At 39.3% G+C, this 24707-nt stretch overlaps 1 protein-coding gene across 1 annotated transcript in view; it reads left to right on the top strand.

The window, feature by feature from the left end:
* The window catches only part of lima1a (LIM domain and actin binding 1a), a 36315-nt gene that overhangs the window by 9889 nt on the left and 1719 nt on the right, over positions 1 to 24707 (top strand). Inside the window, exons 4-10 of the mRNA XM_022220168.2 lie at positions 5881 to 6285; positions 17065 to 17107; positions 19259 to 19347; positions 21433 to 21498; positions 21635 to 21686; positions 22036 to 22100; positions 22518 to 22651. Coding sequence (XP_022075860.1) covers positions 5881 to 6285; positions 17065 to 17107; positions 19259 to 19347; positions 21433 to 21498; positions 21635 to 21686; positions 22036 to 22100; positions 22518 to 22651 — 854 coding nt within the window. The remainder of the gene's footprint in view (positions 1 to 5880; positions 6286 to 17064; positions 17108 to 19258; positions 19348 to 21432; positions 21499 to 21634; positions 21687 to 22035; positions 22101 to 22517; positions 22652 to 24707) is intronic.

Here is a 24707-nt window from a genome sequence, read left to right as displayed (position 1 = left end):
AATAGATTTTGAAAAGTTTGGATCCGTTTTGACATATACTGACTCCTTTGGACAAAATTTGATTTATTTTGGAGTCTTCCAGGACAGTTTTTATCTTATGTTTCACATTATTTTGCCATTTTGGAAAAGATTTAGATATTTTCAACAAATTTTAAATAATTTTAGACAGATCTTCTGTCACTGTGGACACTTTTGAGTAATTTTTTTTTTTTAAGTTTTTAAAATATTTTGAATGATTTTCTGTCATTTTGGACAGTTCGAGTTATGAACATATTTTGAGGTCATTAAGGACAAAATTTGATTTGTTTTGGACAAATTATGGGTCATTCAGGACAATTTTATCTTAGTTTTGGTCATTTTTGAATCATTTTGGAAAAAAATTTGATGTTTTCAACAAATTTCATTTTAGTTAGGTCGTCTCTCACTTCTGATTAATATTTTTTTTAGTTTTCAAGACATTTTGATTTTTCTGTCATTTAGGATATTTTGACTCATAATTGAATTAATATTTTCGATATAAGCAAATTTAAAATCATTTTGTACATTTTGAGTCATTTTGAGCAACATTTGAGCCATTTTAGATTGATAATGGCTCATTTAGGACAGCCATGTTATTTTTGAAATTTTAACTGAATGTTTTGCAATATTTTACATTTAGATAAAGACATTCCATACTGACTAAATAAACTTTTATATGTAGATATCATTGAAGGTTTATCAGAAGTTGCTCATTTCTGCAGGTTTAGTCCGTGTTCAGCTCTTTGGGGGAAGTTTTTCGCCTCCCTCCCGCTCTCTCCTTTTACCTTTTTCCTCATTTCCTGGACTTATTTTCCTTCCTTTCCCTCACTGACCGGCTCTGTTTCTGATTTTCTCTCCTCTCCGCCCCTCACCCTTCACTCGGTTTCCTCCCCTCGCTGCTGTAGGGGGTTGAGCTGCTGCTGCTTGACTTCATGCTGCTTCATTCTGATCATTTCTTCACATCTGGTTGCAGCTCATAGCGTTTCGACACACGTTTAAAACCCGGACGGCGACTCATCTGATCCCAGGTTTTTAACTCTTGGCTTTGTTTTTCCAGATATGCACGATGATTCGCTGACACAGCTTCATTGTCTTTTGTTTCACAAGTTTCCTTTCTCATGTCTTCTTTTCTCTTCTTACTCAGCTGAAACTTTTACCTCCAAAGCTGCTCCTTTAACTTGTCTGGACTCGTGTTCATGTTCAGTTTTAGCTTCATTCAGCAGTTTGAGAATCAGTCGGCACGAGTCCAACATTGATGGAATTTATTGAGCAAACTGAGAACAGATTGAGAAACAGCCAGCATCCCTCTGCCTTAGCTGCCAACGTCTTAGAAACTGTGAGTCATCGCAGTTTGTTGTGACTGTTTGTGTGGCTGGCAGTGGAAAAGAGTGTTATCTGCTCGTAGGTTTTAGATCTGCACGAGAGACTTCACAGTTTGGTGGACACAAGACGAGAGAGTATTGGATGAGTAAGCGATTAATCTGCAAAATGTTTTTCCTTGAATTCTTCTACTTTTGCTTCTGCAGTTTGAATTGGACAAAGCTCGTCCAAGAGCAGTATTCAAATGTACATTTTCTAGTTTTTGTGAGGTTTTACAGACAGACAATGGGTACATTAATTGACTTTTGTGCCTAAGTTAATGTTTTAATTCAAATCCTAAACCAAAACTTAACACTGATTTGAAAACAGTGAAAGTTTGATTTGGACAAAACAGGGATGGACATTTTCTAGTTTTTGTGACATTTAATAGACAAATAATTAGTAAATTAATACGCCCTTGTGCTTTTTTACTTACACTAATGTTTTATTCAATGCTAAAACCCTCAAAATGACCCTGACTGACAGAAAATTAAAGTTACTTGAAGTTTCTTGTCTTCTTTTACATCCCCAGTTTGATTTGGACAAAACAAGTCCAGCAGCAGTATTTGAATTTACGTTTTCTAGTTTTTGTGTTGTTTTATAAACGGACGATGGGTAAATTAATGTACTTTTGTGTGTAAGTTAATATTTTTATTCAAATCTGAAATGAAAACTTGGTACTGATTCGAAAACAGTTGCAGACTCTACAGTTTGATTTGAACAAAAAAGGCCCAGCAGGCATGTTGTAAGGGACGTTTTCTAGTTGTTGTGACATTTTCTAGATGAATAATTAAGAAATTAGTAAACCTTTGTGATCTATTAATTAATTTACTTTTCTGTAAATGTGCAGAATAGTAACTCTTTATGTTCAATTCAGCCTCATAAATATCATTTGTAGGATTTCTTGATATACGTTTGTAAGGGTTTTCTCCACCAATTATAACCGTACGATTATAATAATGTTTCTCCACCAATATTAATGTAGGGTTAATGTTTGCTTAAATGGGGTTAAGGGTTTTATACAGAATTATTATACAGTCTACCTGATATTTGACCAGCGCAGTATTTAGATTAGACAGATATAATAATTAGCCTATGAAACACTTCTTGTTGGGCCGTCAAGAAGAGCTTCGGGGATTATAAGGGGAATTATTTAGCTTGAGAGGTTATGTATAAAATTGAAGTAGCTGGAATCTACACAAGTTAGGGACCAAAATGTGAACAACAAAACAATTGAAGCACTGAACTTATATTTGTGTACATTTATTAAACTAAACAATAACAACAATAACGCACATTAAGACGAACAACAACAACACAAAACAAATAAGATGGTGAGATGGGAAAAGGAAGGAAGAGAACACAATATTTTAATTTAACACTGGGATTAACATTACACTTGAGATATGATGTTCTGAGGGAAAAGGTATAAATAGACCACACCTGAAAGCAGCCGTCAATTTGGTAGTAGGCTAATTTTGTTAGCCTTTGAATATTGTCTTTGGAAAGATAATTTGAAAAAGTTGCAACAAGTTCCAGTGACTGAAAGGTACTTGCGTGCCGTGATGATGATGAGGATGCTGCTGCTGCCTCGGTGGATGGTCCAGTCGGCCTTTGTTGATGTGGGTCAGAACAACAGTGGACAGAGTGGAGCCTTGGAGTCTGGAGAACTCTTGGGTTGGAAGCCTCTGATAATAAAGGAAAGTTCTTTCTTTGAACAGAGGATTCTGATGGTGCAGGAGGACTCTTGACTGTGATGGTGAAAGGGGGCTCCAAGTAGGAAAAGAGACTCCAAGTGATAAAACAGACTCCTCCGGGTGGACTCCTGATGTTACATGGGAAAAGTGACTCCCAATGGTAAAACAGGCTCCTCATGGACTCTCAGGTGGTGAAAAGTGACTCTACATGGTAAACAGACTCCTCATGGTACTTTCAGATGTGGTCTTATAAAGTGGGCCTTTGCATATCATTAACCTAGCAGGGGTCTGGTACATCCTCCGTCAGGGAGGGCTGATGTCCAGATGTCCCTCAGAGTTACATTTTCAGGTAATTTTTGTAACTTTCCAAAATACTGAAATTTGGTGAACATGGTTTATCTGGATGCATTACTGATAGATAGCTGATTAAAATGATACCAAACATGATCATATGTGATTGGCGGGCATGTTAATATAATGACATTGGTACTAAAACAAATTTAACACAGGATTAAAGAGAAGGCAAGATATAGATTGACCATGAAGTTATTGGAAAGTTCACTTGTTCGGTAAAATGGATGTACATAAAAGCAGTTTTGTCCATAATTATGGACGATTGTCTTTGTTGTTGTCTTGAGTTCAGAGTTCCTTGTCAATGAGTGGAATGTCTTTGAAGTTGTCATGTAGGTTCTGAGCTCCCCTTCAATGGCTCAGGAATCAGTCAGAATGCGTATTGGTGGCCATTTGGTCCTGATAGTGAGTGGGGGTCTGTGTGGGGAAATCCTGTATCGCCTGGTCTCATGCTCTCCTCCTGATTTGATACCTTGCGTCTTCGGGCCAGATGTGGAAAGTGTCTTTGTTTGCAGTGTCTTGGTGATCAAAGCAAGCCTCGTCTCCACTATGGCTGTGAAGGTGGGAAATCTGTTCTTGTCCTGTTCCACTGTTGATAATGGCTGGTAGATCCTACACATTATTGACCTGTAAATGTGCAGAATATCGACTCCTTAAGTTCAATTCAGTGTCAGTTGAAGAGTTGCACACAAACATCCAGTTGAACTTAACAAAAAATTGATCATGTTTAGTTGGTTAAAGGTCACCGTTGCCTCACAAAACACATTTTTCACCATAACTCAATAATCTGCTTGTGACAAAAATCCCACATATGTCTAACAGGAAGCACGATTTAGGGGTTTTTATGCATCAGTCTTGAATCCTGGTGGAGATTTGTGGGAACTACTGTCATAATTAGTGTGATCATATGATAAAATGATAAGGCGATCAGATTTTATATCCACAATTTCAAGAGTCAGGTTCACATAATGTTCAGCAGAAACACTTTTCTGGCTGTTATTCAACATTATAAGTCAAGAACAGATAGATGTAAACTTTACAGGTTGGTGGACGTTATTTTAGTCTCTCTATAATGTGACAATTTTCTGTCTTTCTTTTCCCTCTATGACTTTGATTTTGTCCCCTTGTCAGACTAAAGAAGACACCTAATGATTCACTATATTTTAGAAAATTTCTGCTTCTAAGACATAATAATGTACAACAGTAAAAGTGTTCTTTAGGTTTCTTAAAATGTATTTTATAGCAGAATTTATCTCTACCTTGGTGCATCTGCTGCAGTCGTTTGGTTTTGACTGAACTCTGTTTTATCTTCATTATTTCGGCTGCAAACTTCCTGTTATCTTCATGAGAAAAGCTCAGACTTTAACGTATGAAGGACAAACACTTCAGTAAATTGTTTTGTCTTCTTTTAATATAAATATTGTTGCACCTTGGTTGCTTTATTATGGCTCCTCAACAGTAAGATATGAGATGTTCAGACTGGTAGGAGTTAATATGCTGGACTTCATCCTACTTTGTTTTCAGGTATTCGTTTAAGGTTTTCATTTTCTTTTCATTTTGTGTGAAATTTAGATTAAAGTAACAATTTAATAAAAAGTAAAATAGATTTCAAAATATAATTTAAATTCAATTACAATAAAGAAAATCTAACTTAACTACAGTAAACTAAACTAGTAAGTATGCAAAAAATATCATCCTTCTTGTTTTCAGACATTAGTTTATGGTTTCCTTTTCATTTTGTGTGATTTATTTTTTTCTTCTTTTGCCTTTGTGGTATTATGACATGTCTGAAATAAAAAGCAGAGAATATAAATTAAAATAACAATAATTTAAAATAGAATTTAAATTCAATTAAAATAAAATATAATTGACCTACAATAAAGTAAACATGAGTAGGCAAAAATATCATCCTACTTGTTTTCACATTTATTTCATGTTTATTTTATTTTCACATTGATTCAGTTTTACCTCAGAATTAAAAAATAACCCAAAGGTCACATCTGTATTTGGGAAATCACTTTATTGTCACAATTTTAAGTTATGTGTGTCAAGAACATTGTGTAACTTCTTCCTTTAGGTTTTAGTGCAGCAGTGATGTGCTTTTTAATAGTTTTTGTACTTTTTTTTTTTCAATTTAGCCCCACATAAATTGTCCAGAGCTCTAAATACTCACCAGAAAATCAAAGTTTTATTAATCTACCTTTTAAAATGTCCATAACAAATGTCTTGCTTGTACTTTTTTGAGTAATAATTGCTGAAAGCTGCAGTGAGCAGCTGTTTTATGGAATTTATTAGAATTTTTACACCTCTGTATGTATATTTCTGAGCTGTTTTAAAAGATTGTCTTCAGTGGGATCCAGTGTGACTGCGTGAGACTTTTTTTTGAGTTAATAGAACTGTAGAATGTAGAAGGTTTTGACCAGTTTTATGTGTTTTATCTGTCTTTTCTCTGCAGGTTGTGGATCCTTTGCCTTCGTCGCTACGCAGCGGAAACTTGAGCGATTTAAAGAAGCGTTGGGAGCAACAACAACAACCGCCCAGCCTCAGAACCGAACCTCAGGCTTCATCCTGCAGCTCCAACAACCTTCAGAACCACATCGATCTGTCAGCAGGAGCCAAACCTACGGCAGCATCACAGATCAAGAACATATCTGATCCCACTACACAGTCGGAGAACCAGATTCCCTGTGAAACCAGCCGCTCGGCTCAGGATCTGTCGGATATGGAAGCGAAGCCCAGCAGAGAGTCGGAGGTTCAGGAGGGAACCGGATCAGCTGAAGTTCCTGACTGTGAGAAGCCTAGCGTTCCTCTGAACAGCCTCAAGATGATGTTTGAAAGAGGAGAGAACCTGGAGAACCAGGTGAGTCCTGCTCATCTTCTCTGTGATGGGGAAGCAGCTTTTCCTGATATTTCACCGTACACATGAAATCAAACACTGGATTCACAAACAAAAAAACAACATTTATCCATATTCCTTTTCAGATTAAGTTTTTAAATTTATAAACTGTGATGCTTTGTCATTGGTTTTTGAGTCCAACAGTATATAAAGCAGTTAAATTTAGCTCCACCAGCTGCAAGATTGAAGAACCCTGCTGTAAAAAATACCCCCCCCCCCCCCAACATGTCTACATGGAGGTATTTATGAGCTGGAAGACACATCATGAGTGAAATAAGAAGTCTGCATCAAGGACAAAGACGTGTCACTGCAGTAGCTTTTAAAAATACAGATAAATAAATGTAAATATTTAAAAGAAAAACATGCTTTTAGATGGAGGAAAGCTAAGAACAGGAACAAGCTCAGACAGATGTCACTGTTTCATGCATTTAAATGGAAATCAATTCATGGAAATCCTTCTTTTTACCTTGACATATCCTGTGTGAAATAAGAAGTCGGCACCAAGGACAAAGACATGAAGGCACTGGAGCATCTTTAAAAATACAGATAAATACAGTAAACTTAAAAACAAAACCTATAGAGTTAGCTAAGATAGAAGCAATATTTATATAAGTTTTCATTGATTTTTATATAGGTTTTTATTTTTTATATGGTGTTTTATGAGTTTTTATATAGGTTTTCATTAGTTTTCTATATAGATATTTATTGGTTTTTATTAAATCCAATCCAATACAACTTTATTTATGCAGCACTTTAAACAACCACAGTTGAAACAAAGTGCTGTACATCCAAAACAAGGCAATACAATACAATAAAAACAGTAAAACAAATAAAATCAGAAATGCACAATAAAGGCACTACAAACAAATAAAATCAAAGTCTCATGCTGGATGGAAAGCCAGGGAATAAAATTGTGTTTGAGATGAGTTTTAAAAATGGACAGTAGCGGGTTCTGTCTAAAGTGTAAAGACAAGTTATTCCATAAAAAAATGGAGCAACCACAGAGAACACTATAAAGATTTTTTTTTATTAATTTTTATTTTGATTTCTCTTAATATTGATATATTTATTGATTAGTTTTAATACTTTTTTCTCAGTTTCTCTATATTTTTTAAATTTTTATGTAGGTTTTATTCAGTATTTATATGTTTTTATTAATTTTATTTAAGTTTTTATTAGTTTCTATATAGTTTTGATTAACTTCTATGTAGTTTTTTATTAGTTTGTACATAGGTTTTTATTAGTTTCTATATTTTTTTTGTAGGTTCTTTATAGTTTTTTTTTTTTTTTAGTTTCTCCCTCTGTTTATTTCCCAGCACGATTTATGCCCATATTATTTTTCTTCAAATGTAACCTGTATTGACTACTGAGTACCTTATTTTTTTCCAATGATATGTCTATTCATCCAACTAACCAACTTGTGTGGATGATTTCTGCTGGTCAGCGCTCCTTGACTTGTTTTAAAATGGGTGTAGTGAAAGTTTAGTCTGTCTTTAGTTTAATCGCCAACAAGACGACTTAAAGACTCTCACTAGTTTGAGGCAAAGACAGTTAAAAAAAGTGTCTTGTTCTCAAAGAGGTGGAATCCCTGCAGTGCTGTCATGCTGAGAGTCACATGGTGCAACACACACACACTCACACACACTCTCAGCTGACTTGCAGGAAATATCTCTGAGTTCTGCTTCATGCTCCTCAGGCAGCTAATTGTTTCTTGCGGAGCATAAAAGTGGAGGAATTTAACTTTGTGTCAGCTGGAGGCGAGTGAATCTGTAGAAGTGCTGGAGGTGCAGCGACGTCCGCTGAGTTTCTTCGACACAGGGAAGCTTTTAGAACGGCAGGAGAACGTTAAAAGCCATTATGAGGCTCTAAGAAGCAGTTTGAACAGCCACAATCAGCAGAAACTCAACCTACTCTATTTTAAACAAAGTTAAAATGTGCACCTTTGAAGTACTAAAAAATATCTTTCAAATCACTGGACACTGAAGGATGAAATGAGCCTTTATTGATCCCACAGTGGGGGAATTTTCAGGGGATAGTGTAATTGTTCATTAATATTAGTAGAAAAATAACAATAAAATAAAAAGCATGCATGTAAGTGCTGGTTCTTCCATATGTGGATCATAAATATGACAGAAATGTATTAAAAACACCATAAAACAATGCAGTGCTCCACAAAGGCTGTTCATTTCCCCATATGGCATTGCCAGAAACGCAGTGTTTTTCCTGTTAAATGTGTTTTTATTTATTTTTTATTAATTTATAAAATGTCACATTGAGGCCATTATAAGCAACATGTAAATGTGCATTTCTGATGTCTCTATTTAAAAATCTGAGAGATGTGTTGTGAAATAGCATAAAAAGTATGTTATTCCTTTCTGAAGGAGTTTGAGCAGCAATAATGAATCTGGCATCACATTCACAGAAAATACTGGTGATTTTGGTCTTTTACAGACTTATGTTTCCCAAGAAACGACTGTTTTATGGCCATTAAAGTGAGAAACTTGCCACACACTGACCTCCTGTTTGCGGTTTTTACCAGTGGGATGAAGCAGCTCTGCGGGGGAGTCAGGGGAGTCTTTTATTGCATATTTCTCCTACCAAAGCAGGGATTGTTTGGGGGAAATCCTGGAGCAGTAACAACAGATCTATGGAGGCCAGCAGACACAGCGTCGGGCCTCGTACAATAACCTCCACTGTAGAGACCAGGACGACCTCCAGCCTCTTTGTCGGGTTCAGATGATGTCACAGTTCAGCCTCTTGGGCTCATCACTGCAGACAGCTGATCTGAAACTCCCTCAGGCCCTCCTCCCCCTCCCCACCTCATCAATCATCCCTGTTGTCCTCCATCTGCTCCTCACCCCTTCAGCCCATCCACCATGTTTTCTCTCACACATCAGCAAATGCCTCCCTTCATCCTCCCTCCCTTCATCCTGCCTCCACTCTGTCTTCCCTCCTTCGTCCCTCCTTCTTCCTCCCTCCTTTTTCCCTTCATCCTCCCTCCACTCTCCACCTTCCTTCCTCACTCTGTTCTTCCTCCTTCCATCTTCCCTTCCTCCTCCTTCCTCTCTCCTTCCACCCTGTCTTTCCTCCTTCCTCCCTCTATCCTCCTTCCTTCCTCTCTTATCCTCCCTCCCTTCACCCTGCAACCTCCATTCATCCTTCACCTTCCCTCCATCCTCCCTCCCTCCGTCTGCCCTCCTTCCTCTCTCCATCCTTTCTCCCTCCGTTTTTCCTTCTTTCTCCCTCCATACTCCCTTTATCCTGTGTCCTTCCTCCCTTCATCCTTCTATCTTCCCTCCATCCTCACTTCTTCCTCCCTCCATCTTTCCTTCTTCCTTCCTCCCTTCATCCTCCTTCTGTCCCCACTCCTGCCTCCTTCCATCTTTTCTCCTTCCTTCCTTCTTCCTGCCTTCATCCTTCCATCTTCCCTCCATCCTCACTTCTTCCTCCCTTCATCCTCCTTCCATCCCCACTCCTTTCTGCCTTAATCCTCCCTCTATCTTCCCTCCATCGCCTTCTATCCTCCCTCCCTTCTTCCTCCCTCCATCCTCCTTTCTTCCTCCATCCTTCCTGCCTTCATCCTCCCTCCCTCCATCATCCCTCCTTCCTCCCTACACCAGCTGTGCCTCCTCCCCCTCCGTCACTCCCTGTTCTCCTGCAGAGAAGCTTGGTGGCTCCATGACACAGTAAAAAATCTGAAACCCCTCCCCTAATATCCTCCCCCTTCCCCGTCTGTAGCGCCCCGGCACACTTTACCCCCCAGGACCACCTGCTCCCTGTCGCCTCCCCCGGTCATCCCTCCTCCTCCCTAAAACCACCTCCGGAGGCTCTAAGCCGCCTCAGTCTGTCCTCCGGAGCTGCTTCCAGACATCAAACTGAAGCTGTTCTTCATCCACTGTGGCTTTTTATATCTTTCACACTCCGCTCTTCTTCACCCAGAGGTAGATATGACGTTTAATTGTCAGTATTTCTTTCTCTGCCTGGTTTTGTTGTCTGAATGAAGCCTTTTTAACTGAAAAAACAAGTACCTGCAGCGAAAACAGCTTCTCACAGACCACTTCATAGACTTCATCAGAGGCTCTTTGTGACGGTGTCGGCCCACTTTAACCGGCGTTATTGTGAGGGTGTGTTAAAGCGTCTAGAGGTGCTTTTTTCCCCTCTTTGTTTAGTTAATGTAAAAACAGGGTGTTGTCTTAGACACTAAAGTGTCTGTTTTGTCTGTGCGGAAGCTTTAACAGAATCAGGATTAGAAGCAGATTCTTTGTCTGGCTGCTCCACTGATCCAGTCTCCGGAGACTCAGCCGGGCCTCATGTGCTTGTTTACATCGTGCCGACCCCCCCACATGTTTACACCCCCTCCTCGTGTACAGACCAGCCTCCACCCGACAAAGCTGCTCCCCGGAGGATAATCCACCCTTCTGGGAATAGAGCCGCTCTTTCTTTTGTTGGGATTCGTCTCCTTGTTCTTTAAAACCACTTCCAACCAGAGTTTCTTTTCCTGCCTGCTGCTGATGAACAGATGATGATTTAGGATGTTGTGTATAATTAATGATTGCTGTCCCGTACGCTTGGCACAATTACGTCACCTATTATAGTCTGGTTCTTGCCTTATTAAAGGATGGAAGTTTAAGTTTTCAGTGGCAATATTTGGAGATGCTGGATTTTTACGCTGCTATGATCTTTATTTTTATATTAACAAAGAATCTCGTGACTGTGTACATGTTAACAGTGTCATTGGTTTGGTTTTACAGCCTTTAATTTAACCATGTTGGTTCACTCTCACCACTTTTAGTATGTTGTTTGCAGCCACAGAAGTGAGTGAAATGCTCTAAAAGCCAACTGTACTCGACCCGCTTGGCATCAAACTGCAAAAAGACACGTTTAGCAATGAGCTGGTGAACATAATGGAGCATTTAGCAGCTAAATAGTCATATTCCTAAAGAAAGGGTTAGAAAAACAGGCCTAATAAAGGTCAAATTAGACTTGTTGATAGTGTGGGCATGAATTCAAAGTCAATGTTAATGTTCAGCACGTTGGTGTTCATTAACGCTGTAACATAAAAGTTATAAAAGCGACTATTTTCAATATTTTACAGAAATATTTTGTTTGCAAGTCTGTGCATCAAAATAATACTTAAAAAAATGCTTCTTGTTTGAATTTAGTGTATCTTGTAGAGGGAAAATGATAAAATATTCAAAATAACCAAAAAAAAATGCATCATATTGTTACAATTATACGCCAGAACTGCTCACTTTCTGAACATCTGCCTTTTGATAGACATTAAAAAATGAGTTTGAAACTTTTTTATTTGGTGCACTGCTGACAAAGGCATTGAAAATATTTTTCTTTTGCATGTCCTACAGATGTTTGTGGTACAGATTTTAATGGTCAAATTTAGTTAGTCAAATTTAGTAATTAGTTGTTTCCTGTTATGGTGGTAACACTTAATTTTGGTCAACATTATTCTTTGTATAGCTGAATTATTTCTCTACAGCTGACTTTGCGTTCCTTTTTTCAACTGAATCTTGTAGAAGAAAAAGGGAAAAATGTGAGTTTTAATTTGAGGCACATGTATTCAAGTTCATTTGTGTCACTTCATATTGTGTTTTATGTAATGAGACTCTTGTGCATGTAAACTTTGCAATGTTCAGCATGTGGTGTGGTCGTACTGTAGCCCTAATATTACCATTAATATCCTGCCTCATAACTGTTGAGAGACAGCAAAGTACATCATCGATCTCATCATTTTTTGAGATTTCACCCATATGATGGCTTTGTTCTTTCTGGAACTGGTCTAAATGCTGTGTAGCGACATAAGTCCTGAATTTGCACCCAAAATGTTTCTCAAACCTCCTTTTATAGTCGGCAATGCAGCCTCCATAATTCTGTTCTAGTGTCAGCTGGGTGCAACCCAAAAAAACTTAGGTAATTGATTTGGTTAAGCAGTTTATTGCTTACAGAAGAACAATGACAGCACAAAGAAAGCAGGGCTGGTGGGCTCTGCTAAATCAAACAACCAAATAAAGCCAAATGAAGGCTAACAGAGTCATAAAGTTAGCTAAACAGAAACAAAACAACTAAGTCCTTAGCCAAATTTAAATGCCAGCAACACCCACAACCAACAAAAGAAACTAAACAAACAAGTACCTCAAAGCACATACTAACACACAGGATGACAAGGAACTCCTAACCTGGGTTGAGCAGCTGCCAACTGAAGTTACAGCTTCGTAATACGAAGTTTATCATTTATATATTACGACTAGATCACAGTTTGTCTACAAAGGAATAAAACATTTAGTCACAGGTATCTGGAACTGAATAATATAGTATTTTACTTTTCAAAAGTCAGACAACAAAACGACAAAAACGACATAAAACAACAAAAAATGGACAAATGTCACAAGTGAGACAAAAAGACAAAAAAACGACACAAACGAGAATGAAAAAAACTAAGACAAACGCAAGTGAGACTAAAAGAAAACACAAAACAACAAAAATGAGAAACAAAACCACCAAAAACATGAGACAAACGACAAGTCAGACACAAAATGACAAAAGAATAATGAGCCATGTAGTATTTTACTTCATGATCAAAATATCTTGTCAAGGTCTAGAAGTTATTTTCAGTTTATAATTTTTCAAATTTACAATCTGCAGTTAATGCCATCTATGAATTTTACACTTTACAAAGTTGTGTCACACTTCTGGTGGGCCGGTTTTGGCGCACGGACCACATGTTTGACAGCCCTGGTGTAGAGGAAACAAAAAAAACTGAAAATACTACAACCTAAAGCTATCATCAGACCTCTGTTTTTGTCAAAACGTGAGGTAATTTGTGTTTGGTTTACAGAAATATGGCAGATTGGCGGAGGATTAGGATCACAGATGATCTGTGGAATTATTACAAATTACTAGAACTAATCAACAGAGGCTCCAGGTTTTATGGATCCAGTGCACAGAGGGATTAAGTAATGTGTTGGTTGTGGTTTACAAGATAAGACATTTGGCCTTAAACCTGTTTTTCTTAATGTCAACAAACTTCAGATTACCAATAAATTACCAACGTCTTAGTCTGTCTCTCAGTACTTTCCCACGTCACCAATTTGTCTTTTTTTCTTATTTCAATCTTTATAATGTATCCCCAATATCTTACACTTATTTTTAAACTCTTAAAATGGCTGCAGTTTCTAGCAATAAAAAGTCAGTAGAAGATGCCGTTTTGGTTTAAATGGAAAAAATCCACCAATGAAGATCAAAAATACAATAATAATAATAATAATAATAATAACAATAATCATCCTGACTGTGCAGCTGAAAACAACATTGAACTATTTTAATACTTCGTAAATATTAAAAATATTCATGTGTACAGCAACATAAATATAACTCAGCTTCCTGTTGCCATATTTTGGTTGTTACTTCAGTGATTAGACTAATTAAAACATTATTGCCACAGTAATCTCACTGCTTTAAGACTGTGAAATGGACACATCTGTGATAAAACAGAAAATATTTTGACCTCTTACAGTAAAATAATGTCCAGACATCAATTATTTAACTGAAGCCGTTACCTGACCAATCCTGTCTCCATGTCGGGGATAATTTGTATATAAAAACATAAAGTAATTATGAAAGTTACTGCTGCTGTTCTACATGTGTAAGTACATTTAATTCCTTCATTTTGGAAATGCTCATGGATCTAACTGCTGCAGGTTTTTATTTTGTCTGATATTTATTGGAGAAACCTTGTAAAAACATCTGATACTTGCCAGTAACTACAGTCTAGAGTTATTTGGATGTAAGGGTAACATATTTTAATCATTGATTGAATTATTAAAACCAAGAATTGATAGTATTCTAGTCAGGCTGAAGACACCAAAGATTTAATTTGCCGAGGCTAAGCTTGATTTAACCTCTGTAAATAAGGTGAGTCAGGCTTTGGATACACAGATAATTCTTGTTAATCAGATCAGTTCTCTGCTGGTTTTTCTCCTTTGATGGGATTTGATAACAATACTGAAAATATCACATCTCTTGTCATTTTAAATCACAAAAACAAGCGAGAGGAACGTTATGTTTTGCTTGAGACTCTTCCCAGAGCTGAAGTGCTGAAGCATGATTCACAGATGAGCTTTAACTTGTCTGAGCCGTACTTTCACACCGTGTTTCAGTAAATCAGACCTGTGTTCACCTTGGCTTTGTTTTCTGTTGTGAAATCTCTCCCGGCTCGACTTGCTGAAGCCTGCAGACGCTCTGAGCCTGTCAGGACTCAGCAGGAAGCTCAACCGAAGCCAAAATCCTCATTAGGTGTACGAGCCAGAAACGGCTCAGTCTGAAGAGATTACGAGAAATACAGCGGCTATAAAAAGTTTTCACTCCCCTTGAAAGACTTTTATTGTGATCATGGTCAGCCACGGTCGTTGACAAGAATTTTCAAAAGATGGCTCTTTCATGTTAAAGTGAAAACGGGTTTCTACACAATGTCAATTCATTAAAAATGTAAAATGAGCGATTACATTGACTCCTTTTAAAGTGACTCAGCTAATTTAACACAGATGCCGAGAGTTGGTGTTAGAAGCTTCACTTAGTCTCCATCTTTCTGATGGAAGAAGGAAGAATGTTATTTGGTTGGATTAGACCAAAATTGAGTTTTACTGACATCACTACCATGACCACTGTGAGGCATGGTGGTGGCAGCATCATGATGTGAAGCACGGTGGTGGCAGCATCATGATGTGAAGCATGGTGGTAGCAGCATCATGATGTGAAGCACGGTGGTGGCAGCATCACGATGTGAAGCGCGGTGGTGGCAGCATCACGATGTGAAGCACGGTGGTGGCAGCATCACGATGGGAAGCACGGTGGTGGCAGCATCACGATGTGAAGCACGGTGGTGGCAGCATCACGATGGGAAGCATGGTGGTGGCAGCATCACGATGGGAAGCGCGATGGGGGCAGCATCACGATGTGAAGCACGGTGGTGGCAGCATCACGATGTGAAGCACGGTGGTGGCAGCATCACGATGTGAAGCACGGTGGTGGCAGCATCACGATGGGAAGCGCGATGGGGGCAGCATCACGATGGGAAGCGCGATGGGGGCAGCATCACGATGTGAAGCACGGTGGTGGCAGCATCACGATGTGAAGCACGGTGGTGGCAGCATCACGATGTGAAGCACGGTGGTGGCAGCATCACGATGGGAAGCACGGTGGTGGCAGCATCACGATGTGAAGCACGGTGGTGGCAGCATCACGATGGGAAGCGCGATGGGGGCAGCATCACGATGGGAAGCGCGATGGGGGCAGCATCACGATGGGAAGCACGGTGGTGGCAGCATCACGATGGGAAGCGCGGTGGTGGCAGCATCACGATGTGAAGCGCGGTGGTGGCAGCATCACGATGTGAAGCGCGATGGGGGCAGCATCACAATGTGAAGCGCGATGGGGGCAGCATCACGATGTGAAGCGCGATGGGGGCAGCATCACGATGGGAAGCGCGATGGGGGCAGCATCACGATGGGAAGCACGGTGGTGGCAGCATCACGATGTGAAGCGCGATGGGGGCAGCATCACGATGTGAAGCGCGGTGGTGGCAGCATCACGATGTGAAGCGCGATGGGGGCAGCATCACGATGGGAAGCGCGATGGGGGCAGCATCACGATGGGAAGCGCGATGGGGGCAGCATCACGATGGGAAGCGCGATGGGGGCAGCATCACGATGGGAAGCGCGATGGGGGCAGCATCACGATGGGAAGCGCGATGGGGGCAGCATCACGATGGGAAGCGCGATGGGGGCAGCATCACGATGGGAAGCGCGATGGGGGCAGCATCACGATGTGAAGCGCGGTGGTGGCAGCATCACGATGTGAAGCGCGATGGGGGCAGCATCACGATGTGAAGCGCGATGGGGGCAGCATCACGATGTGAAGCGCGGTGGTGGCAGCATCACGATGTGAAGCGCGGTGGTGGCAGCATCACGATGTGAAGCGCGGTGGTGGCAGCATCACGATGTGAAGCGCGATGGGGGCAGCATCACGATGGGAAGCACGGTGGGGGCAGCATCATGATGGGAAGCACGGTGGGGGCAGCATCATGATGGGAAGCATAATTCAACATAGAAAAGCAATAAAAGGACAAAACTTCCAGGAGGGTTGAATATCTGTAGAAATAAATCTACTGAGCACGTGCATACCGAAGGCTAAATGTGGACACTGTTTGACCTGTTGTGTAATCTGTACATTAAGCGTTCTCATGTTGTAAAGAAGCTGGCAGGAATGTAGTAGGAGTGGTTTAACTGAGAATCCACATCTTGTTGCTGTGGGCAGGTGCTCTCTTCCTGCAAGATTAAAGCTCTGGTTATCTATTTCGGCCTCGTCAGGTTTGACTTTAATGAAGGAATCCTGCTTGAATAATCCTTGTTTTGCAGTTTTTACGTCTGTAAATTGAAGATTTTAGCGTTGGTCTACGGTATAGTAGTGATTTGTTTTCTATCAGCTGCTGACAGACGGTCTGTCTCGGTCTCTGAGCTCATTAGAGGATTAAATGGTTTTCGCAGGACAAACACTCGCACAGTTCACCTCTCGTATCCTCCACTCATTGCTTTACGCTTTGATCTACGTCATGGACGCTGTAACTTCCAGCCTGTTTGCTCTGAAACACGTGAGCATCAAATAACTGCAAACTACAAACTCGTATACATTTGTTTTCTACATTTCTAACAGTGTTTTTTTTTTTCCTTGCAGGCGACGAGTAACAACGGGAACAACATGGAGCAGATACTAGGAGGTATGTCCATTACGTTTATTCTGAATGTGCTTTTTCTGGATTTTATATTTTCGTGAGAGTGAAGTGAGAAATGAGAAGAGAAATTTGGGCAACTAGATGCCACAAACTTCAACTTCACCTGAACCACAGCTGTGTAGTAGCTCTTGTTTGTGCAGAAATTGTGTTCTTGCTGAGAGGAAAACTACTGTAATGCACCATTTATTCATTGTCAGTCAGGAAAATACTTGACCATCTTATTCCAGTATTTTAATTTAAATTCTCTTACTATCAATATTTTTGTCTTCAGTGGAATAAATAAATGTGTGCAATGTGAGAGGTGTTATTACCCGACTTCCCTCATTATTGTGGAACATCTTAATTATGCCATAAATCATAAATAAAGTAATTTTTCTTTCTTTTTCTTTATTTCACAAAAATTGCATAAGAAAAAAATCTGGACTCCACAGATGTTAACAGTTTTGGAGAGAAAATCGCCCCCCATTTTATTGCTATATTACTACATTTCCTACCTCTATAAACTACTCTGAACATCAAGCTTAAGTGATGTTTCTCCTAGCAGAATGTGTCTTCCACCAAGTTGCTCTTCTGTAGACTGTTTACAAGCCATGCAGGATTTATTTTAGTGATCAAGTTTGTTCTGTTGTGCTCTAAATCTCTCTAATTTGTTGCCGTGTTGTCGCTCTCTGCTCTGTGGAAACACTGCCTGCAGTTCAACCCAGCACGCTAAAAATGTCTCGCAGCTGAGTCAATAATGTGTTTTCAGTTTCATTGACAAGTGCAGAATTTCTAGGTTTTTTTTTTTGTGATTTTGATAAAATGTCCCAATTTCAGGCTCATATTCTGTTTAATTTCTGCTGGAAAAATTACATCACACAGTTGTTGACCACTAACAAATTCTCGATTGCACTGAGGTGTGAAGAATTTCTAGTTTTTTGAGGGATAGTGTAAATGATTTATTTTTGGAGATTTTTTTAAAACAAGAGAGATAGAATCAAGTGATTTTAGGCTTATTTTTGGCCAATTTTCCTCGTGGAACTAACACTTGAGACATTCAAGGGTCATAGGAAAGCTTAAAACCCAAAGGTTCTTTCTGTTTTTGTAGTTACTGGCTCTGATAAATAGTGGCAATTTTTTTTTGTAAATACGACATTCTTTTCAAGCCCGCTTGTCGGTTTTGGAGTTCCGAGGGGAAACGATGTCGACTTCAGTAAAAAGTACATGTTATAAAGTGCATCTGTTCACATATTTGGTACCTTAAACCTAATTCATACTATTTTATTGGCCACTTGAGGGCAGCAGAAACAAGCTGTAGATTCATTAATAAATCACCATCTTATTTATGTTACATTAACTTTCATTTGGAGTCAGTTTCTGGTCACCTGGTGAGTGAAAGTCCAGTACTGAGTCTTTTTTTTGTTTTTTTTGTTTTTGCTTTGTTGTGTCGGCTCCTGAGGGAAATATCTGGCATCTAGCTGACATAGCTGAACTTTTTTAAGACCTTTTCTTTAAAAGTGAACCAACATCTGACACATTATGAGACATGAAGAACATAACATGAGTTGATAAGATGAAAAAATGGATTATAGCCACTGTAAAACCAAACACAAAGACACATCACATCTACAGAGTCTTTGTTCCAGTCGGTTTATCTGCACCTCCAGCCTCGTTCTCTGACACTTTTCACAAACAAAACTCGTGTCCTGCCTTCCCCTGGATGGATTACATCCTTCCCAGAAGTGGGAAACTCAGAAGTGACGCCAGCGGCTGCTCAGTAAATGTTTAGTCAGCACAACACCGGAAGAGACCGACTCACGACTCCTGACCTCCAGTTCCCGTCAGCAGCCTTCATGGCCAACCAGCCGCTCTGCACTCAGAGTGAACTGGCACGGAAGAAAAAAAAATCCCCAGCTTGTCTTGTCATGCAGTGAACTTTCCCAACATTTAATGAACTGTACGAGAACAAAAACATGAACTGAACCAATGATGCAATTGTGAGTTTTCAAGCTGCAGCAAGCAGAAGAACTTTTACTGACTCATTTAAAATTCTTCTTTAAACAAGAAAAACTGTTGGGTTGCAGTTAAAACGCTTTAAAATGGATCTTTACATCTATCATTTGCCAACTTCTCTGTATATTTTGTGTTTTTTTCCAGATGGAAGTCTTGCAGAGTCAACTCCTCTGCGAGACAGGATGGCCCTCTACCAAGCGGCCATCTCCAAACAGGAAGTCCCGCCCACCTCTGTGAGTATCTTGAGTGGCATTTTTATACCTTTTTATTTCAAAACTACAGGCAATGTTGCAATTCATGGTCAGTGCTTGAATTCCTTCACATTTGATCTTCTAAGTTGCTAAAGGGGAATCGGCCTGTGAGAACACTTTCTCAATATGATCAAGTCGCTTTTTAACCCCTTAAACTTCAGTGTACCGCCGGCGGTACACCTACTAATTTGCATAGGAATTTCAAGAATGTCCGATGGCTGCAAACGCGATTATACAAACACTATACGCCGATGGAAAGCTTAGATTCTCATGAATCCGCCGGTATAAACCACTTTCAGATGTGATTACCACAGCGGGTGAGAAAAACACATTTGTCCGACAAAAACGAATATTCATCCATCCGTTCTCTATACACGGCTTCAACGCACACAGTGCGACTCACATTTCCGAGTTCATTATTATACACAAAAAAAAAGATTCCACAAAAAACGGCCATAATCCAACCTTTTACATCCAGATGACACAAGCCAGTAAACTATTTTATCCAAAACATGTCCTGAAGTCGGTATAAAATCCCCGAATCGGTCGTTTTCAAGGAAATGCACCTCGCGATGCGCCTCCAATATTCCCCGTATTTTTTGTAATTTTTTTTATTTAAAAATAGAATATTAGCGATTTTTTTGTACTGAAAACGGCTGGAATTGACTGCAGCTTAAAGGGTTAAACCTTAGCAAGGTGCGATCCAGAAGTTCCAGGACTGTGCCGATAAATAGTAAAAACCTGAATCATAAATAGTTTTGTGCAGCGATGCTTGGCTCCTAGTGCTCCTGCAGCACTGATCTACAACAGCATTAAAGGGACAACTGGCCTGTGAAAACATTTTCTCAGCTTGACCCTAGATAATTTGCATTTTGCACCTTACCAAGGTACGATCAAGAAGTTCCAGGACTGCCTATAAAACGTAAAAACCTGATTTAAATTTGTCCACCAGCCCTTCCAAAGTAGCCTTCTGGTGCAGCGATGCTCTGCTCCCAGTGCTCCTGCCATGTTGGGAACATCTGCAGCTGTAATGTGAGGAATGGACTGCTTGAAAACACAGCGCATTGTTTTTCTCTTGGGATTTTCTGCATCATTTAAAATGGAGCGACACGTCCTGGATCTTGTTTTTCCTATTTCTGTTTTTATTTATGTTTGCCGTTCCGGCCACAAGACTCTAAATTCTTAACACCAAATCTGACTACAGATGGTGCTATCATGTTGCATGATGGGAATCGTAGGACTATGTATTGCTATTTGCATCTAAATTATTACCATCTCAGCCTTGGCTGCGTCAATTTTTATCACTTTTTTCAAAATCTGAATGCAAGCTTCATACTAAGTTGAAATAATTCACCTTTTTTAACCTAACATTGTCTGGGCAGAGTAGGACTTTATTTTTACCACAGCGCAAGAAATTAAACGTATAGAACTTCTAACTCATAGAATAAATGACACTGAAAGAAACCAATGAGACAAAAACACAAATATTTAACGATGTCTGAAATTGGAATGGAAGTTTCTTTATCTTTATGCACCACTTCTGTCACAATCAAAATACAAATAATTTTATTTTATGCCTCTGTTAGTTTTAGATTAATGACATTACCGTCAATGAAAGCCTCTTTCTGCTGCAAATTTAAGAAATCTCCAAGTCAGTTAACTTTCCTTCATTTCTGTTTAACTCTGCAACTAAATCCACAAGGTTAAAGTCAGCAGATGCTTGCTGAGATGCAGTCAGATGAATATTAGACGTTAAGGATCCCAGTGTGATCGAGGCATTTCTGTTTGTTTTACTGATCTGATTTCCTGAAGGTGGATTGAAACTATTCTGCTAAATGACCAATAGTATGATAAATAATCATTGCAGCTGACATCTGTCTGGTACCAACGTGTTCAGAAGGAGTGATTCTTTTGCGTAATAGTGAAATGCAGTTGCACAAAAATAAACTTACATGGGAGTGTGAGGCACTGAGAGGCCTCAGACGGTCGAATGTTTGAGAATTAAAGTATAAATTACACGTCTAGTATTTAATCAACCTCCTGTCTTGTTTCTTGTGCGTTTCTCAGACCGATCAGCTGGACACTTTCTGTGGGAAGCAGAAGGAGAATGTTCCTCCGTTTAACCTGGACATGGTGAGGTTTTCACTGAAAACACTTCCCCATATTAACACAGCGGTGGTTTCTGTTCATCTGTGAGATCATAAATTACTCTCATGATGGATGTTTTGCTGCACGGTTCATTTGTGATGTTATGACCTCACTGTTTCAGAGTCCAGAGTCCGAGCAGAACGGCAGGAGAGTTTTTACCTCTGAGAGCAACGGTAAATGTATTTCTGTCTTCAAATGACTTAAAATTAGAGTTCTTTATCCTGTAATGTGAAACTGGCAGGTGGAGTTGACATTAGAACAGCTGAAGTTCTTTAGTTTAAACAAAATACAAAGATTCCGTCCTTTATACATATTTATTCTGTACTAATAGTTATTTATAAAAAGTAGGTGTTTCTTTTAATTTCGAACCTCTATTCACTCCTCTATTTTGGATTACTGAGTATTTCCATTAAAATGAAACTCTGCTTTTATTAAATGTGGGAATGGCTCCCTCTAGTGTTTACACGGCATCACTGCATTTTCTAACACTTTTTTTTTTTTTTCTTTTTTAATTAACCACAGGCTCTGGTCCTGGTGCTGCTGCTTCCTCCACTCAGAAAGACTCTCCTCAGGCCAAGACTCCCAGAGTGAGTGTCAAATAATGTACTTTGGAGATGCACGATGGTAGATTGTTGCCATTTTAAACTCTTTCTGTTTTTCTTTACACATTAAAATACATTCCTCTTATTGTGATAGCTGGCATCTGCAGCTAAGCCTTTCAAATGTACACATACACTGGACAAAGTACTTCAACTTACATATACGAGATGCCTTTTTCAGATTTAGTTAACATGATGCTGCCACCACCATGCTTCACAACGGGGATGTTGTATTTGTAGTGTTGAATCGGAATCTGATGGAAAAAAAATATAATTCAGTCTAAACAGACCAAAGAACCTTCTTCCAGCTGACTTCAGAGTGTCCCACGTCATTTTATTTTTCATTTGAAACATAATCGTGATGATACTGGCGTCTCTAATGAATTTACGTTGGGTTGCTTGCAGAGTTTCCGTCTGCCGGTGAGGGAAACTTGTGTGTCGTGTCTGAAGACAGTTTATCCTCTGGAGAGGCTGGTGGCCAACCAGCATGTTTACCACACCTCCTGCTTCCGCTGTTCGCACTGCAACACCAAACTCAGGTGAGGAATTTGAGGCATCCCAGAAATGCCTGCAGAACTAATGTAAAACAAACAAACAAAAAAAACACATTGTTTCAACTTTGGAAGCTTTCAAGGTAGTTTAAGCTCAGTCATACCAGATAAACTGCCTGGAAATCAGGGCTCTGGATTGGGACCATTTTGGTCATTTAAACATCATATTTCAGTATTTGTTTTGTTTTTTGGTTGCTTCACATCTGTCTGAGATGTGAAGCAGTAAGTGAGTGGGGACTAGAGGCTTGTCTGTGCACAGCCTTTGAGTTTAGCCTCAGTTACACCCCACAAACTGCCTGGAACTCAGGGCTCTGGATTGGGACCATTCTTGGTCATTAAAGTGACTTGTTTTACTCTTTTTAATTTCATTTTTGGCCACACATCTGTCAAGAGTTGTGATGTTGTAACTAAGTGGGGACTGGAGGCTTCACATGCACCGGGTAAAATGCATTAACCTAACATTAACATCACACTTCCAAACAAAATTGGTAACTGTTGGAGAGTGTACTAAAAGACACAATTATTATCAATTTGGGAGCTTAACACATTATTCAAATGTGGTTTAACCTCAATGCTAACCTTGAAGCCACACCAGGTAAACTGACTTTAACTCTGGGTTATGACCATTTTTGGTCAATAATAATAATTATTTCACTCTTTTCCAACAATTCTTTCCTTGCATACCTGTCTGAGTTTTGATGCAGTAACTCAGTGAGGACTAGAAGCTTCTTTGTGCACAGCTGCCTAGCTAGCTTCAGCTGATGCATGTGATGTGTTATGGAAACGTCTTTAAATTATAAGTCTGCACATCCAGCACCACAAGTAAGATATCAACCTTTGAAAAACACTAAAAGATGGTAATACAGGCAAAATTATGTATCAGTTTTATTGCAAACAATACAAAACATAACAGAGCTTTTGCCTTTGAAATGTTGAATTGAAATGAGGAAAAAAAGCTAAAAACTAGAAAAGCACTCGGAGAGCGCATACCTCCGCCATGCCGTTTGTCTGTCTGTCTGTTAACAGCATAACTCAAAAAGTCATGGACGGATTTTCACCAAATTTTTACAGGATGTCCGGAAGAGCAAGAGCTCTCTGTCCAATTGAGAGATGGCCTGGCGACCATCTCTCAATTGTCCTTCGACCTTCAAAAAATTCCTGGATCCAGACGGTGATTCGGATCACCTCCAAAATCTAATTGATTCTTACTCTTGCTCTTCCGGACATCCTGTAAAAATTTGGTGAAAATCCGTCCATGACTTTTTGAGTTATGCTGTTAATAGACAGACACACACACACACAGACGGACAGACAAACAAACTCCGGTGATTACATAACCTCCTGGCAGAGGTAAAAATGCATCAGAAGCTCTTTGGAAAAGTTTAAGAAAAGATTTAAAGGACATCACTGACTCAACCAACCTGATTTCTTGAGGCAACGTCTCCTCTTTTAATCAGCCTCTGCAGTAAATACAATAAGACATCTGCCCCAAGGATCTAAACTAGCTGCAGGCTCAAATGGTACTAAAAGGTCAGAAATATAATCAGCAGAGAGGCCAAGAAGAAAAACCTCCATTAACCTTTGGGAAAAACTATAAAAATTACATTTGCCTTTTCCTTCTGCCTCTAACAAGTTAATTTATTTTAGCTGCTGAACACAACATTTCTGTCCTCCTGTGTCCTTCGTGCAGCTCAAAAAGTTAGAATATCCCAAAACATGTTGTTTTTTTCCACATAGTTTCATTCAAAAAGGTGAACTTTAATGCAGACGATCACCTCCATGCTATGCTGCAATAATTTGCACAACCAAGTGCAGTGTTTAAATAAACACATTTAGTTAGAAGTCAGACATTTCTGAACACATATGAAAGTTTACCTTTTTGAGTGATTTCTTTTATTGCTAATCTAAGTTCGAGCTGCACCTGTATGTAGACATGTGAAACTAAGATTGAAGGTAGAAACGGTCATCAGAAGTTTTCAACATCATTCTGCAAAAATGAAATCAAACACTAAAGAGAAGACACAAGAAGGAGCTTTTAATGTGT

This window comes from Acanthochromis polyacanthus, chromosome 6 (genome assembly GCF_021347895.1).
Source record: "Acanthochromis polyacanthus isolate Apoly-LR-REF ecotype Palm Island chromosome 6, KAUST_Apoly_ChrSc, whole genome shotgun sequence".
NCBI lineage: Eukaryota > Metazoa > Chordata > Actinopteri > Pomacentridae > Acanthochromis > Acanthochromis polyacanthus.
Note: the sequence above shows the minus strand (reverse complement) of the source record. Positions and strands in the feature narration are given on the sequence as shown.